Source organism: Embiotoca jacksoni, unplaced genomic scaffold (genome assembly GCF_022577435.1).
Source record: "Embiotoca jacksoni isolate LCO1_2020_lvr unplaced genomic scaffold, fEmbJac1.0.p SCAF_92, whole genome shotgun sequence".
NCBI classification, from domain to species: domain Eukaryota; kingdom Metazoa; phylum Chordata; class Actinopteri; family Embiotocidae; genus Embiotoca; species Embiotoca jacksoni.
Window position 1 is genome coordinate 549671 of NW_027185450.1, and position 16673 is coordinate 566343.

General features: G+C 46.5%; 1 protein-coding gene across 7 annotated transcripts in view; it reads right to left on the minus strand.

Moving 5' to 3' along the window:
- The window catches only part of birc6 (baculoviral IAP repeat containing 6), a 102341-nt gene that overhangs the window by 17748 nt on the left and 67920 nt on the right, over positions 1-16673 (minus strand). For all 7 annotated transcript variants that reach the window (XM_069141874.1, XM_069141871.1, XM_069141870.1 and 4 more), the window contains exons 64-65: positions 16418-16586; positions 1683-1905 (exon numbers count right to left, since the gene is read on the minus strand). In XM_069141874.1, the coding sequence (XP_068997975.1) occupies positions 1683-1905; positions 16418-16586 (392 nt within the window). The remainder of the gene's footprint in view (positions 1-1682; positions 1906-16417; positions 16587-16673) is intronic.

Genomic DNA, 16673 nt, shown 5'->3' on the forward strand with positions numbered 1-16673 from the left:
CCCTGAGACTCCTGAGACCCCTGAGACTCCTCAAACCCCTGAGACTCCTCAGACCCCTGAGACTCCTCAAACCCCTGAGACTCCTGAGACCCCTGAGACTCCTCAAACCCCTGAGACTCCTCAGACCCCTGAGACTCCTCAAACCCCTGAGACTCCTGAGACCCCTGAGACTCCTCAAACCCCTGAGACTCCTGAGACCCCTGAGACTCCTCAAACCCCTGAGACTCCTGAGACCTCTGAGAACCCTGGTGTCGAGGTCACGGGCAGATCAAAGTCTTCAGTTAGACGTTACTCAACTTGGAGAAAGTCAATAAATCAACGTGACTGCCTTGTCGTTGTCTCCATCAACCAGTCAGCTGGCAGTGTCCCTCCATGTTTGTCCAGACTCATCATATTTCAATTCAATACAGGGGTAGCAAATTATGGGATGGCCTCTCCCATCTGATAAAAAGCTGCTCCTCAATTAAATGCTTGAAAAGGTTCTAAAAAACCATTTAACTTCTGTTTCGTAACTGTAACATTCGCTTATACACTCTCATCCATCACTCATATCTTTGTGCTTTTGTTTTCACTTTATTGTTTTTGCTGATTCAAATAAATCACATTTTAAATAAACCTGTTTTTGGATAAAAAATTTGTATAATTTCTTTATTTTAATAATTAATTAAGTTCACTAAATGTTTTGTGAGATCACAGTGACCTTTGACCTTTCCCCACAAACACGTACTTAGTGCATCCTGTAGTTTAAGAGCTATTAAAAGGACTGACGTGAGGTCACACTTCATTCTCAAATCAGAGTGAATGCTTCTGCTGAATATGAATAAATCCCCTCAAGGTTCACTAGACAGTGACCTTTGACCTCCAAATTCTAATCGGTCCTTCTCGAGTTTAAATAAACATTTTTGCCAAATTAGATTTATTTCCCTGAAAAAAGTTCACAATATTGGGACAACCTGCAAACATTATGTCTCCAGGAACATCTCCGACCAGCAGATGCACAAAACAGCCATCAAGTGTTGTTTTCTTTCATACTTTTATGATGCCGACCAAAACGATTCAACATGATCTAGAATGAAAAAATGTCTTATCCTTGATATCAAATTTAAATAGGTATGGAGTAAATGTCATTACTGTCAACGAGCCAATACAGTGATTCCCATCTGGAGGCTTTATACTGGGATCTCTCCAGTTAAATGACTGTTCACTTCATGTAAATCTTACATTACAACACCTTATTCTATGTCTTTCACACAGACATATGTTTGGTCACATACCTGTCTGCTGTGACTGAGTGCTGAATATAATCTGTTCCCACCCAGTCTGAGACTTCTGCAGAAAGTAACTGGGTTACCCTCTCCCCCTCTAAACTGCCTCCTGCCACCTCAAACATGAATGTACCACGATGGAAAAAAGGAGCAGCAATCAATACTGAAGTCAAAGTAAAGAAACTGCTTACAGTCACATACAGTCTTTAATATAGATAATAGAATATGATATAAGTGTATAAATGTAAAGGTGTGTGTGTGTGTGTGTGTGTGTGTGTGTGTGTGTGTGTGTGTGTGTGTGTGTGTGTGTGTGTGTGTGTGTGTGTGTGTGTGTGTGTGTGTAAGCCGCCACCTTGACTTTATATTCAACATTTAAAAAACAGTTTAATCACTCTTTATCGATGATGTCTGTCTTACCTGAGACGATTGGTGTAGGTGTCCACGCATGTCTTCATCTTGGCCAGCAGCATCCCAACGGAGGTCTGCCCCTCGGAGCGCTCTTCGTCCTCCTCTTCCTCGTCCTGCCCCGGGTCTCCCGACAGAGGCAGCAGCAGAGGCACCAGGGCCATGCAGGTGGAGATGGCCCTCAGCAGCTCCAGCAGGGCCCGGTACAGAGGGACGTGGCGGGCCATATCCAGAACTGCAGAGACAAGAAGGACACGGTGTCAGACACTCGCTGTGGACTCAGTGTGGACATATACGATTGAACACCGCTGATTCGGGACTGTGGATCTACACATGGAGATCCAGCATCCTCCAACCTCTCAGTCACAGAGCAGCTTAGACAACTATAAAAACATATGATAAGAAATAACCAGCTCCTCTATGGAGGAGACAGAGACATGAAGAGAGTCCAGAGTAACTGACTGACCTCAGTGCTGCCACTCGTGGCCAGAGGCAATATTACAGCAGAATAAAACAGCGCTGGCCTTTGTTTGGCTCCAAGATACTGATGGCAGGTCGGAGTGCACGGTGGATGAGCAGAGGGTTTTATTTGTTCTGACTTTAATGAAAGACTGGTTGTGCTGCTATCAGACATTCTTCTGCCTCTCAGTGAGACTCAGACAGCGTGATGCTGTGCGCATCATGACACTGAAAAACACAAAACTCCACATTCAGTAAGATAATGGCAAAAAGAAGACTTGGAAAAATTGAAAACCAACAGACTGTTTGACCTTGTTTCAAATGAGGCAAAATAATTTGGTTAAGAAAATACTTCCATCACAAATACCCCAAATGGCCGTTGACTCGGCCTGGTTGACAGTATGTGTCCTGCTTTTTAGCTCTGCTTTTAGAAAGATGAGGAGGACGCTCCCGTCTGAATCTGACGACACACATCGCTCTCAGTCCACAAACAGCTTCGTCCAGCTTTTAGTTTGAACAGAGTTGTTGCAATTGTTCCATGTTGAACATCATAAATCCAAACATTTCATTAAAGAGGGTTTGACTGGCAAAGCTCACACGTCAGGCTGTTTAAGGAGGTGAAGAGTGCTTACTGTCCAGATTCCAAACAATCACTTCTCACTGCTGGAGTGTGAGTTCAGTGTGTGTCCAGTGTGTGTCCAATGTGTGTGCAGAGTCCAGTGTGTCCAGTGTGCGTCCAGTGTGTGTCCACTGTGAGTCCAGCGTGAGTCCAGTGTGCGTCCACTGTGAGTCCAGTGTGAGTCCAGTGTGTGTGCAGTGAGTCCAGTGTGTGCAGTGAGTCCAGCGTGTGTCCAGCGTGTGTGCAGTGAGTCCAGCGTGTGTCCAGTGTGAGTCCAGCGTGCATCCAGTGTGTGTCCAGCGTGTGTCCAGCGTGTGTCCAGTGTGTGTCCACTGTGAGTCCAGTGTGAGTTCACTGTGAGTCCAGTGTGTGTGCAGTGAGTCCAGTGTGTCCAGCGTGTGTCCAATGTGTGTGCAGAGTCCAGTGTGTCCAGTGTGCGTCCAGTGTGTCCACTGTGAGTCCAGTGTGTGCAGTGAGTCCAGCGTGTGTCCAGCGTGCGTCCACTGAGTCTAGTGTGTGTGCAGTGAGTCCAGCGTGTGTCCAGCGTGTCCAGTGTGAGTCCAGCGTGTGTGCAGGGAGTCCAGTGTGTGTGTCCAGTGTGAGTCCAGCGTGCGTCCAGTGTGTGTCCAGCGTGTGTCCAGTGCGAGTCCAGCGTGTGTCCACTGTGAGTCCAGTGTGTGTGCAGTGAGTCCAGTGTGTCCAGCGTGTGTCCACTGAGTCGTGTGAGTCCACTGTGAGTCCAGTGTGTGTGCAGTGAGTCCAGTGTGTCCACTGTGAGTTCAGTGTGTGCAGTGAGTCCAGCGTGTGTCCACTGAGTCCAATGTGTGTGCAGAGTCCAGTGCGAGTCCAGCGTGTGTCCACTGTGAGTCCAGTGTGTGTGCAGTGAGTCCAGTGTGTGTCCACTGTGAGTCCAGTGTGCGTGCAGTGTGAGTCCAGTGTGAGTCCTGTCTATATCCTGCGTGTTTCCAGTCTATATCCAGTATGAGTGGCGGTACTTGTGTATTGGTGTGCTTGCTTCGAAGTGAGCCTCAGAATAAATAAAAGAGCTCTTTGCAGGTTGCAGACTGTTTTACATTTATATTGAAATCCTGGGCTCCCTCCTGACGTCCCCTGAACATCTGAACAACACTGACCTCCCAGCGCTTCATGCTGCTCTCACATCCTCACAGCACAGTCTCAGGATGGAGCCACTCTTCCTGCTACACACATCTGTGTAATTACTCTCTGCAGCTCTGTGGAACTGATCACAATTCCTCCTCCAGCTCAGTGTCAATGTCACACTCGCTTTTCCCTGCAGACATGTACCTACACCCGATGAAGCTAATCGGTACCAAACAGCAGCACATAAAGGACTGAGTTGAGAACCATGAACATCAGAACACAGCTGGGCTTCACCACCAGCTTTTCTTCTTCTAATGTTCCTACTTTCAGACATGAGAAAGCCTCAACCCAGAACTCCCGACTGTAACGATGAAACTATTATTATAATGTATATAAATTATCAGAAGAATCAGCTTTTTTAAAAAGTACATGATTGTTATTCAACCAACTCAAAAATGCCATTTAATATTTATGTTATTAACATTAATGTTCCCCAGAGGATGAATCCATCATATTATTCTATTATTATCTATTGCTTCATGTATGCTGCTGTAGCGAAAAAAATTCCCCTTGGGGATTAATAAAGCAAACTATCTATTCACTTGTGTGAATAGAAATTATATTTAAGAGCGTTAAACAGATTTCAGGTCACATTATTGATCACAGAGCAACCAATCAGAATGAGGTTATGTGGTGCTGGAGCAGAACAATAACTAATCCTATTGGTTGTTCTAACAGAAAACAACTGGAAGGCAACCATTCACTGTACCCATAATGTACTATACAATAAGTGACGAAGAAACAAGTCATAAATTCAGGACAGTCAAAGTCCCAGCAGTTTTCAGTGTAGGGCTGTTCACAGGGAAGTACTGGTTCCAGGATTTTGGTCAGAGTGATAGCTCGAGCCAGAGCGAGTTCAGATCATCTCTGCTCCCATCAAGGCTGGACATCCACCAGTTAGGTCAGTGTGGTCACACAGAAACGGCTGTTCCGCTGCTGTTCAGGTGAATAATGGATAACTGAGGCCTGCACACCTGAACCAGGTTTCCTGTATGAGTTTGTGTGGCGTGTGTTGAGGCTACCTGAAATAAACCCTCCGTTCCAGTATCCAAACTAACACACTATCTAGTATGTTCCAGTATCCATACTAACACACTATCTAGTATGTTCCAGTATCCATACTAACACACTATCTAGTATGTTCCAGTATCCATACTAACACACTATCTAGTATGTTCCAGTATCCATACTAACACACTATCTAGTATGTTCCAGTATCCATACTAACACACTATCTAGTATGTTCCAGTATCCATACTAACACTATCTAGTATGTTCCAGTATCCATACTAACACACTATCTCAGGGGTGGCCAACCCGCGGCTCCCGAGCCGCATGCGGCTCTTTGCCTGGTTTCATGCGGCTCTTTTACGTTCATATCAACATTTGTGTTTGTGGGGTTTTTTTTGTGCGTGTTCGCTTCGCTTGAGTTCAATACGGTATTTTCGTCAAACGCGCATGCGCATGAGGTGAAATTCCGCAAAGCAGGAGGGGCAAACCCATTGGAGTAAACAATTAGTGTCAATTTCGCTCTCAAAATGGCAGAAAAAAATGCGCAGCTAAACGAAAAGATGAAGATGAACACAGGACGTTTTTAACAGAGTGGGAAAGTTTATATTTTTTTGTTGAACGTAATGGCGAGCCATTCTGCCTGATATGTCAGACGTCATCAGCGCATTTCAAAGCTTCAAATCTTCAGCGCCACTTCAGCTCACTGCTAACATCGACCAGGGATTTCCAAACGGGACTGAACTTCACAAGCACAAGTTGGACACTTTGAAAAGTCAGGCAGAAAAGCAGGTACAGTTTTTCCAAAAAATGACGAAGCACTCAGAGACTGTCACGCTTGCATCGTATCAACTGGCTTGGGACATTGCACGGCTAAAAAGCCATACAATGAAGGGGAGTTCGTTAAAAAATGCCTCAGTGACGTTGTTGAAATCTTGTCTCCTGAAAACGACAAACTAAAACGGATGGTATCAGATGTCCAACTGTCCCGCCACACTGTTGAACACAGGATATCGGACATTAACACGGCTGTTGAATCACAGCTGCACTCTGACCTTCAACATGTGAGTATTTTAGTGTCGCATTGGATGAGAGTTGTGACGTACAAGACGAGCCTCAGCTGGCAATATTTACACAGTCTGTGTCAAAAGATTGTGTGATCAAAGAAGAACTCCTTGATGTTGTGCCATTAAAAGACAGAACCTGTGGCATAGATGTGAAAGAAACAATGATGGCTGCATTTGCGAAAGCAAATCTGCCCATACCGAAGCTAACTGCAGTAGCCACGGATGGAGCGCCGGCCATGATCGGATCTGTGAACGGACTTGTGGGGCTGTGCAAAGCTGACCAAACATTTCCCGAGTTTTGGGATTTCCACTGCATCATCCACAGGGAGCAACTGGTGTCTAAATCATTGAATTTAGACAACGTCATGAAGCCTGTGATGGAAATCGTCAACTACATCCGCACACATGCGCTTAACCACAGGCAATTCAAGGATCTCATCGCTGAGCTGGACCAAGGACTTCCAGGTGACCTGCCGCTGCACTGTGAGGTGGCTGTCCAAAGGCAAGGTGCTCGCTCGCTTCTTTGAGCTTTTGGATGCTGTGAAACTGTTCATGGAAGAGAAGGACAAGGACTATCCCGAGCTCTCGGACCTCGAGTGGATTATGGATCTGGCCTTTTTGGTCGACATGCTGTGTCACTTGGACAGACTGAACCTGACCCTGCAGGGTAAGTTAAAAATGCTGCCTGACCTGCTGCAAAGTGTGTTTGCGTTTGTCAACAAACTGAAGCTGTTCAAGGTGCATATTCAAAAGGGAGATTTAACGCATTTTCCCACTCTGCTAAAAGCCAGCGGGCAAGTCACCAGCGCCGCCCTGAATAAGCAAAGAGCCAGATATGCAACACTGGTTGAAAACCTGCACGAAAGCTTTGTGACCCGGTTCCGTGATCTACAACTGAAAAGGCCACAGATGTTCCTCGTCGACCCATTTAATGTGGAGACGGACTGTTTGAAAGCCCCGCTAGTCACAGATGAGGCCGCGGCTGAGTTGGAGATGATCGATCTTTGTGAGGAGGACCAACTGAAACCTGCTTTAAGGGAAGGGACCATTGAGTTCTGGAAAAGTGTGCCAATGGAAAAATACCCCAATGTCAAACGGGCTGCGCTTAAGATACCGTCAATGTTTGGGTCAACATACGTCTGAGTCTGTGTTTTCTACCCTGAAACACGTGAAATCAAAGCATCGATCTGTTCTGACTGACACCCATGTGAAAGAATTACTTCGAGTGGCAACAACAGAATACAAGCCAGATTTGAAGAGGATTGTTCAAGGCAAGGAATGCCAGAAGTCCCACGAAGCAACATGCATAGTAAAAGAAAAACGCTATTGTAAATTATTATGTTTTTGTTTGTGGACTTTGTTGAACTGAGAGTTTGTGTGTGTGAGACAGTTCACACAATGTTCATTGTTGAAAATGACTGGCCTGTGGTCTGAGTACTGTAGGAGTCCATTTCTGTCATTATCATGTTGGTGTGTGACATGATAATGTCACACAATAAATTTGGCTGAGCAGAGGTGTGTGTGTAAGAGGAAGGGATGGGGTGATGTTCATGTGTGCCCATGTGTATGATGTGGCTCTTTGCGGTAACACAGTAAAAAATGTGGCTCTTAGTCTCTGACTGGTTGGCCACCCCTGCACTATCTAGTATGTTCCAGTATCCATACTAACACTATCTAGTATGTTCCAGTATCCATACTAACACACTATCTAGTATGTTCCAGTATCCATACTAACACACTATCTAGTATGTTCCAGTATCCATACTAACACTATCTAGTATGTTCCAGTATCCATACTAACACACTATCTAGTATGTTCCAGTATCCATACTAACACTATCTAGTATGTTAAAATTAAGCATACTCATTCCAAATCTCATTCTTTTTCTTTTTACTTCAAACGTCCATGGATACAATTAAGACGGTCAAAGTTTAAGTAGCATGTTCCAGCTGTACACATACTACATGCAACAGTAGTGCGAGCCTCATGTTTCTGATGTCACTTTACAGACATCAGTGAATGCTTCAGGGAGCTGCAGGATGAAATATGAATCCCGGCTGCTCTGGGTGACAGCTGAGTCCTGCACTTCTCACTGTGTGCTGAAAGACACAAGAGGTTCGCACATGAAACAACCATCAGCCAAACAGCTCCGTTTATGAGCCACAGAAACGTGTTGCTCTGCTATCAAACACCAAACAGAGAAACTCTCATCAACCCGGAAACCCTGCTGTCACACTTCTCATCCAATTTAGGTCTGACTGGTCGCCGTGTGGAGGGAAGCTTCCTGGAATGACAGCCAACACACTGACGGCTGGTATTTCAGGGGGTGAGAGACGGAGGCCTCTGTGGCGGGGGTCTGTGGGTGGGGGTGGTGATGGGGGGCGACCAGGCAGCGGTGGAGTAAAGACCGTTTTCCACCAGTTCCGTCTCCAACACGGCTGCCGGAGTGAATCTCCTTCATTAAAGTGGAAGCTTCATCACCGTAGCGCCGCGATCCGTCTCACCGTCTCACCGTCGCTCGGACACCGCGGAGATCTGAACGGAGCAGATCGGATCGGCAGGAAGTCAGTCGAGAAAACTAAATACAATACCGGGAAATTTTTCAACATAAAACACCCATGTGCAAATTCCTAGTCATAAACACTTCACTTCATCACCGTCTACCCCTACAGTCTTTCAATCAGGACAAGAAACACATCCTCCTCCTGCTGCAGACAGTCTGTGAAACAGGATTCATGTTTTTAATGATTAAAACACCACCGCTGTTTTAACTTCGTCTGCAGCACAAAGTAAGAAATGACGACAAGAAACACAAAGGACCAGAAAGAAGCCGTTTAACATCGCTTACCTGATAGAAGAACAGAAATCCAGGAAACACGACCAGATCAGGAAGGAAGATGAAGACAAAGACTAAACGCTGCCGGTGGAGATGAAGCCGTGAAGAGGACCAAACTAAACGGCAGTCACACGTCACATGACGGACCGCGTTCACAGGAATAACAGGCCGAGGCAGCGACGGAGGGCAACATCAACAATCAGAGACAAAGGAAATCATCTGAACACCAGAGACACAAAGTCACATCCTCCTGTTGAACAAACAAGTCTGATTGGACTGAAAAGGTTCTGAGTTCTGAGTTCAGCCCAAACAGGAGACAACGTGGGCTCACAGGAACGTTAATTCAAGCAGTCATTTGTAGTTTCAAGTTAAAGGAGCGTTTCAAAAGGCGCCTACTTTATTGTATGTTAGTCAGGGAAGGGAAGAGGAGAGTGAGCTTAGGGTTCAAAAGCTCGTCAAGAGTCCAGAACATACTTTCAGAGATGACTTGTCTTGGTTTGCTTTCTGAGAACCGTTGTCTCTGACAGACGAGCTGCTGACAGGACGACAGGACGTCAGCTGAGCTCAGCGTTTCCCTCCGTTATGCATCGAGAAGACGCAGCTACACAGCACGCGAGGAGAACTCTGTCCTGGACGCAGGACTTTCTACCTGGGGCTGTTGCTGTGGGAACGGCTGTCAGAAAGTTAAAAACCGATATCGTCGACATCCTGGGACAGAGTGACATTACACTTCTCTCCTCTCAAAGCCAATCAGCAACACAACTGGACTTCAAGGATGAACTGAACAAACAGGACTCATGAATGGTTTTACTGTGGAATGACATCCAAGAATATCCCTCGTTTCACTGTGCTACTAATCTCACTGATTACTGTAACCACCAGTACAGATTCCTGCGGTCACATGTTGGATCCAGAAGCTGCCTGAGAGACACGATGTCCCACACAGACGTCTCCTCTCCAGGGTCTGAGCTGAGAGCGCCGCCCTGCTGGTGGCTGAACGGCTGCTGCCACCAGCAGGGGGCCGACCTCCTCAGAGGAAGAAGCGTTAGCATGCGGGTGACATGGAGTGGGCGGACAGTGCAGTGACTCGGGTGTTCCTGAACCCTGCAGGGCAGCCGCACAGGAGGGGCAGCTGAAGGAGGACGACGGTGACATGTCCCCCGCCAACACAGTCCGCCTCAGTGGACACTGCAGATAATGTGCATCAGAGCAACACTCGGTGGAAGAACCAGAACAAGCCCGGAGCGGTGCTTCATGTCAGAGCTGCACTTCTGCTCACAGACTCCCTCCATGAAGCGAGCGGCTCTGGTACTGAGCTGATGAGCGCTGGCTGGACATTTGAACTGGGTCACAATAAGTAGGAAATCTCAGGCTCCCACATACAAACAACAGAAACATATTTCTGGTGGTGTGTGTGTTTTATATCCAGTCTGTGGTTTTGTGTTCTCCCAGTTCTGTTCTCCGGTTCTGTTCTCCCGGTTCTGTTCTCCGGTTCTTTTCCCCCGGTTCTGTTCCCCCGGTTCTGTTCTCCCGGTTGGTTCTGTTCTCCCGGTTCTGTTCTCCCAGTTCTGTTCTCCGGTTCTTTTCTCCCGGATCTGTTCTCTGGTTCTTTTCTCCCGGTTCTGTTCTCGGGTTCTGTTCTCCCGGTTCCCAGAACCGGTTCTGTTCTCCTGGTTCTTTTCTCCCAGTTCTGTTCTCCGGATCTGTTCTCCCGGTTCTGTTCTCCCGGTTCTGTTCCCCCGGTTCTGTTCTCCGGGTCTGTTCTCCGGGTCTGTTCTCCGGGTCTGTTCTCCGGTTCTGTTCTCCGGATCTGTTCTCCCGGTTCTGTTCTCCCGGTTCTGTTCTCCCGGTTCTGTTCTCCCGGTTCTGTTCCCCCGGTTCTGTTCTCCGGGTCTGTTCTCCGGGTCTGTTCTCCGGGTCTGTTCTCCCGGTTCTCCCCTCCTACGTGTGGAGGAGGCCAATGAAAGACACATCCAACTGTTGTCCGTCTCTGTTTGACTCAGTCTCCTTGTGTTCCAGATAAGTGTCCCTGTGCCGGGTTAGGACCTCAGCGGGACCATGGACACCACGGTCATCCCCCTGGATGACGTCCAGGCTCTGGAGGCCAAGGAGGAGCAGGAGGAGTTGGGCCTTGTTGGGCATCGTCGGTACTTTCCTCAACCTGTTTGTGATTGTGTTTGTGTACACCTACACAACGCTGTGAAGGACCGGAGACGCTGCCGTCAGAGAAGACACATACCACTAAACCTCCAACATGAGGGTCTCACACAGAGACAGGAGGACACGGGACACGCTGACTACAGACGGAGACAGACGGCCGAGGCCCAGCCATGAGCCCGGGAGATAACGAAGGGACCTAGTGGGGACCGGGACTCTGGAGGATCCAGAGGGGACCGGGACTCTAGAGGATCCAGAGGGGATCCAGAGGGGACCGGGACTCTGGAGGATCCAGAGGGGACCGGGACTCTAGAGGATCCAGAGGGGATCCAGAGGGGACCGGGACTCTGGAGGATCCAGAGGGGACCGGGACTCTGGAAGATCCAGAGGGGACCCAGAGGGGACCGGGACTCTGGAAGATCCAGAGGGGACCCAGAGGGGACCGGGACTCTGGAGGACCCAGAGGAGACCGGGACTCTGGAAGATCCAGAGGGGACCCAGAGGGGACCGGGACTCTGGAGGATCCAGAGGAGACCGGGACTCTGGAAGATCCAGAGGGGACCCAGAGGGGACCGGGACTCTGCTGCTGATTCTCTTCCATTGGTTGTTACTTCATGTTAAATGTGGCGGACTGTTCCTTTAGCAGCAAGATGACAGCAGAGCCTGTAAAAAGATGCTGGTCTGGTCAAACATGTTGCAGCTGTAAACACGACAGCGAGCCGGTGACATCATCTCCAGGAGACCAACCAGCTGTCAGCGTACTTCATCTAAAAACATACAAATGCGACTTCACAGGTCGGATAACTCCAGGAAACATTCAACATGAGGAGATATTTTTATAGATGACAAGATCCACTTGTAATTTAAACTTTTTTACTCGTATGAGACTGGAAATATCCTCTGCTTTGTGTTTCTGCATCTGTCCACCTTTTGACATCTGGGACAGAGGAGGGGGGATATCTCCATTGTTTTGTTCATGTTGATTTTAGGGTGGTGTCAGCATCTTTTTCCTGTATTAAAAGGTTTTTTTTATAAATATTTGAATAAAGTCTGGATTTCTGAGGGTGATGGGGGACAATAAAATAAAATAATAAAATAAAATAAATGACGACAGCCTGTTTATGTTCTGACCAATCATCAACCATTAGTGATGTCATCATTGGTTTGTGAACATTATGAATCCTCCAGTTCAGATTCTGTCCGTCACCATCTTTGTTAGTTCGGAGCGGTTTGGAGCAGGAAGTGACCATATTTGGACGAGCTGGGGGAGGAGCCAGCGGTGGATCTGACCGATCTGATTGGAAACCTGACGATACTACGTCCCGCCCACCGATAGCTGTAACCTGACTGCACCACAGACCTGTCAATCAAACAGACACGCCCCCAAAAACAGCACTGAGATAACTGGTGGAGACATTTTATCGACTTTTTGGAGCCGACCTCTCGTGGCACTCAGTGGTACAGTCTGTAGTTTTATATCCAGTCTGTAGTTTTATATCCAGTCTGTGGTTTTATATCCAGTCTGTGGTTTTATATCCAGTCTGTGGTTTTATAACCAGTCTGTAGTTTTATGTCCAATCTGTAGTTTTATATCCAGTCTGTGGTTTTATATCCAGTCTGTGGTTTTATATCCAGTCTGTGGTTTTATAACCAGTCTGTAGTTTTATATCCAGTCTGTAGTTTTATATCCAGTCTGTGGTTTTATATCCAGTCTGTAGTTTTATATCCAGTCTGTGGTTTCACCTTCTACCGACTCCATTAATAAACCTTAACATGTGGTAGATTCTTCCACTGCTACTGAAACAGAAGACACAGTCTGACACCTGCAGGAGTAAAAAACACTGTTCACACAGACAGACACACAGAGCTGTCCAGCGATGCCTCATCCCTCAGTGATGAATCACTACCAGCCACCAGTCGTGTTCAGATTACCCTCCAACATCATGCTCACACACTCAACATGAATGATGGAATAAAACAGCCATTACTTCGGTGGCGCCACCTGCTGCCTACACGACCTCAAAGCTTCAAAGCTCTCTCACAGACACAGTGGAAATTACAGCAGTGTGGATGTGGAGCTCTTTGATTCACTTCTGTTTTAGTTGGTCAGAGTTAGTGAAAGAAGCTCTGTGAACCGTTTCAGGGTGTCACCATATACAGGTTCCTGTGAACTGATCAATATGAACCACAGACCAAGGGAGGTACACCAGAGGTACACCGGAGGTACAGTGTATCCGGAAAGTATTGACAGCGCTTCACTTTTTCCATATTTTGTTGTTACAGCCTTATTCCAAAATGGATTAAATACATTTTTTTTCCTAAAAATTCTACACACAATACCCCATAATGATAACGTGAAAAAGGTTGTTGTTGTTTTTTTTTTTTAAATGTTTGCAAATCTATTAAAAATAAAAAACGAAAAAAAAAAATCACATGTACATAAGTATTCACAGCCTTTGCCATTACACTCAAAATTGAGCTCAGGTGCTTCCTGTTTCCACTGATCATCCTTGAAATGTTTCTACAACTTGATTGGAGTCCACCTGGTAAATTCAGTTGATTGGACATGATTTGGAAAGACACACACCGTCTATATAAGGTCCCACAGTTGACATGTCAGAGCACAAACCAAGACATGAAGTCCAAAGAATTGTCTGTAGACCTCCGAGACAGGATTGTATGGAGGCTCAGATCTGGGGAAGAGTACAGAAACATTTCTGCAGCATTGAAGGTCCCAATGAGCACAATGACCTCCATCATCTGTAAATGGAAGAAGTTTGAACCACCAGGACTCTTCCTAGAGTCGGCCGCCCGGCCAAACTGAGCGATCGGGGGAGAAGGGCCTTAGTCAGGGAGGTGACCAAGAACCCGATGGTCACTCTGACAGAGCTCCAACGTTGCTCTGTGAAGAGAGGAGAACCTTCCAGAAGGACAACCATCTCTGCAGCACTCCACCAAGCAGGCCTGTATGGTAGAGTGGCCAGACGAAGCCACTCCTCAGTAAAAGGCTCATGACAGCCCACCTGGAGTTTACCAAAAGACACCTGAAGGACTGTCAGACCATGAGAAACTAAATTCTCTGGTCTGATGAAACAAAGATTGAACTCTTTGGCCTGAATGCCGAGCGTCATGTTTGGAGGAAACCAGGCAGCGCTCATCACCTGGCCAACACCATATCTACGGTGAAGCATGGTGGTGGCAGCATCATGCTGTGGGGATGTTTTTCAGCAGCAGGAACTGGGAGACTAGTCAGGATGGAGGGAAAGATGAATGCAGCGATGTACAGAGACATCCTTGATGAAAACCTTCTCCAGAGCGCTCTGGACCTCAGACTGGGGCGAAGGTTCATCTTCCAACAGGACAACGACCCGAAGCACACAGCCAAGATAACAAAGGAGTGTCTTCAGGACAACTCTGTGAATGTCTTTGAGAGGCCCAGGCAGAGCCCAGACTTGAACCCGATTGAACATCTCTGGAGAGATCTGAAGATGTCTGAGCACCGACGCTCCCCATCCAACCTGATGGAGCTTGAGAGGTCCTGCAAAGAAGAACGGGAGAAACTGCCCAAGAATAGGAGCCAAGCTTATAGCATCATACTCAAAAAGACTTGAGGCTGTAATTGCTGCCAAAGGTGCTTCAACAAAGTATTGAGCAAAGACTGTGAATACTTATGTACGTGTTATATTTTCGTTCTTTATTTTTAATAGAGTTGCAAAAATTCTAAACAAACTATTTTCACTTTGTCATTATGGGATATTGTGTGTAGAATTTTGAGGAAAAAAATGAATTTAATCCATTTTGGAATAAAGCTGTAACATAACAAAATGTGTAAAAAGTGAAGCGCTGTGAATACTTTCCGGATGCACTGTACACCAGAGGGTACACGAGGTTAGCTTCCATCAGCTTCCATCATCTTCCTTCAGTTTCCATCAGCTTCCATCAGTTGTGACGGCTGGTTAGAACAGTATGATGTCATTCTTTACCAAACTATAAACTAATTATAAAAGAAATATTTCTCAGAATAAAGACTGTGTTTCACCCACCCACCCACAAACAAACCGGATAATGAGGAGCAATCATAAGCCTCACAATGCTTTTTATCAGCTGTTATTTAATTATGAGACCTGGGGCGCAGCAGCAGCACACAGTCAGCTGGAGCTGGATGATGAGCAACAGCACACAATGACAACACTGATGCTAAGATCCTCACGCCTCTTACTGCATGGCATCCAAACTCAACACAAAGCGGGGCCTGATCCAACAGCTGGAAGCAGCTGGAACACACCGGAGGGTTTCAGCGCTGCTTACCCACAGCCAGAGTCAGGAAACCTTCCTGCTAAAGGCTTCATGAAACGTTCCTATACATGGTAAAAACTTCCAGTTTGTGGAAACAGAAACATAAAATAAACCAATAACAGCTTGAACGCAACCATGAGGCACCACACAATATAATACTTCACACAAAAACAACTGATACTGTTCATAAATAAATTATAATGGGTTTTTGTGATTGTTGTGATCAAAAATGAGGTAAAATTTCAGGAATTGGCAAAAATTGCAAGTACAGGAAAAAATATACAGACTTTTTTTTAAACTCCCTGATGAAGAGCAATCTGTGCTGACTTCCTGTGAAAATAATCCTGCTGAACATCACAGAAATGTTTGACCTGTAATCTTCTCTCATTTCTGTTTTGAACATCATGGGGCTCAAAGTGATAAAACAGAGTGTAAAAGCGACATATCTTTGCAGAACAGATAGTCTGTGACTGGAATATATATATAACAAAGAATACACCTGCCTTCAAAATAAGAGCTATAGATGCTGTTTAAATCACAGACTGTACACCATAAAGTCACCTTCTGAGGTAGACATTTTTTTACAGACAAATCACAGGAAATTTGGCAAATTGAAGGCTCCTAAAGACATGGCAGAGATTATCTGAACTTGTGTTCATTATTGTGATGGTAAAATGGAGATTTTCTGAAGGAATAAACATCCTCTGCATCAAGCTGTGTATTTACTAGCAGATCATGTGAACATTCAAGGACGGGATGCTGGATTCTCTCTGGAGAAAAACTACAAATACTCATGCAGTGAACGATAACTGATAACAGAATAACCCAAAAACATCTGGTGCTTCAAAACTAACACGTCCTAGTCGTCTGCAAACACATAGCATTTCCTGTGGCCACTTCACAATAAAAGCCTTTTTTTCCTGGATTGCAACAGCAGGACATCTCTGGAAACATAAACGCCTACGTAAATATCCTTCCAATGTGTTTTGTGTTTGAGTGGATATGGAAATTGATAGAAAGAGGGAGAAGAGTTGGACAGCAGCAGGGGAAGAGGACGTGTCAGGAAGGTACCAGAATAAGGACATGTAGAGACGTGGCAGGCGTGTGGTGTGCTGCTGTTCCCTGTGAAGGGGCGGAGCCTACCTGAGTCGTTGCGGAGGTAGGAGGACATGGCGGGGATGAGGCAGGACTGGCTCAGCAGCTCCTGCAGCACCGCTGGCAGCGCTGAGGTGTTGTGGGCTCTGCTGTCTGCAGAAGCGTCGGCACCGGGGCAGCTGCTGCAGCCGGCCGGGTTGATGTAGCTCGCCAGGACCTGAGGCAGCAAACGTACCGGAGACATGAGAAAGGTCACCGATAACACTTCCTCCGAAAGACACCGCAGCTGCTGTCTAACTGACAG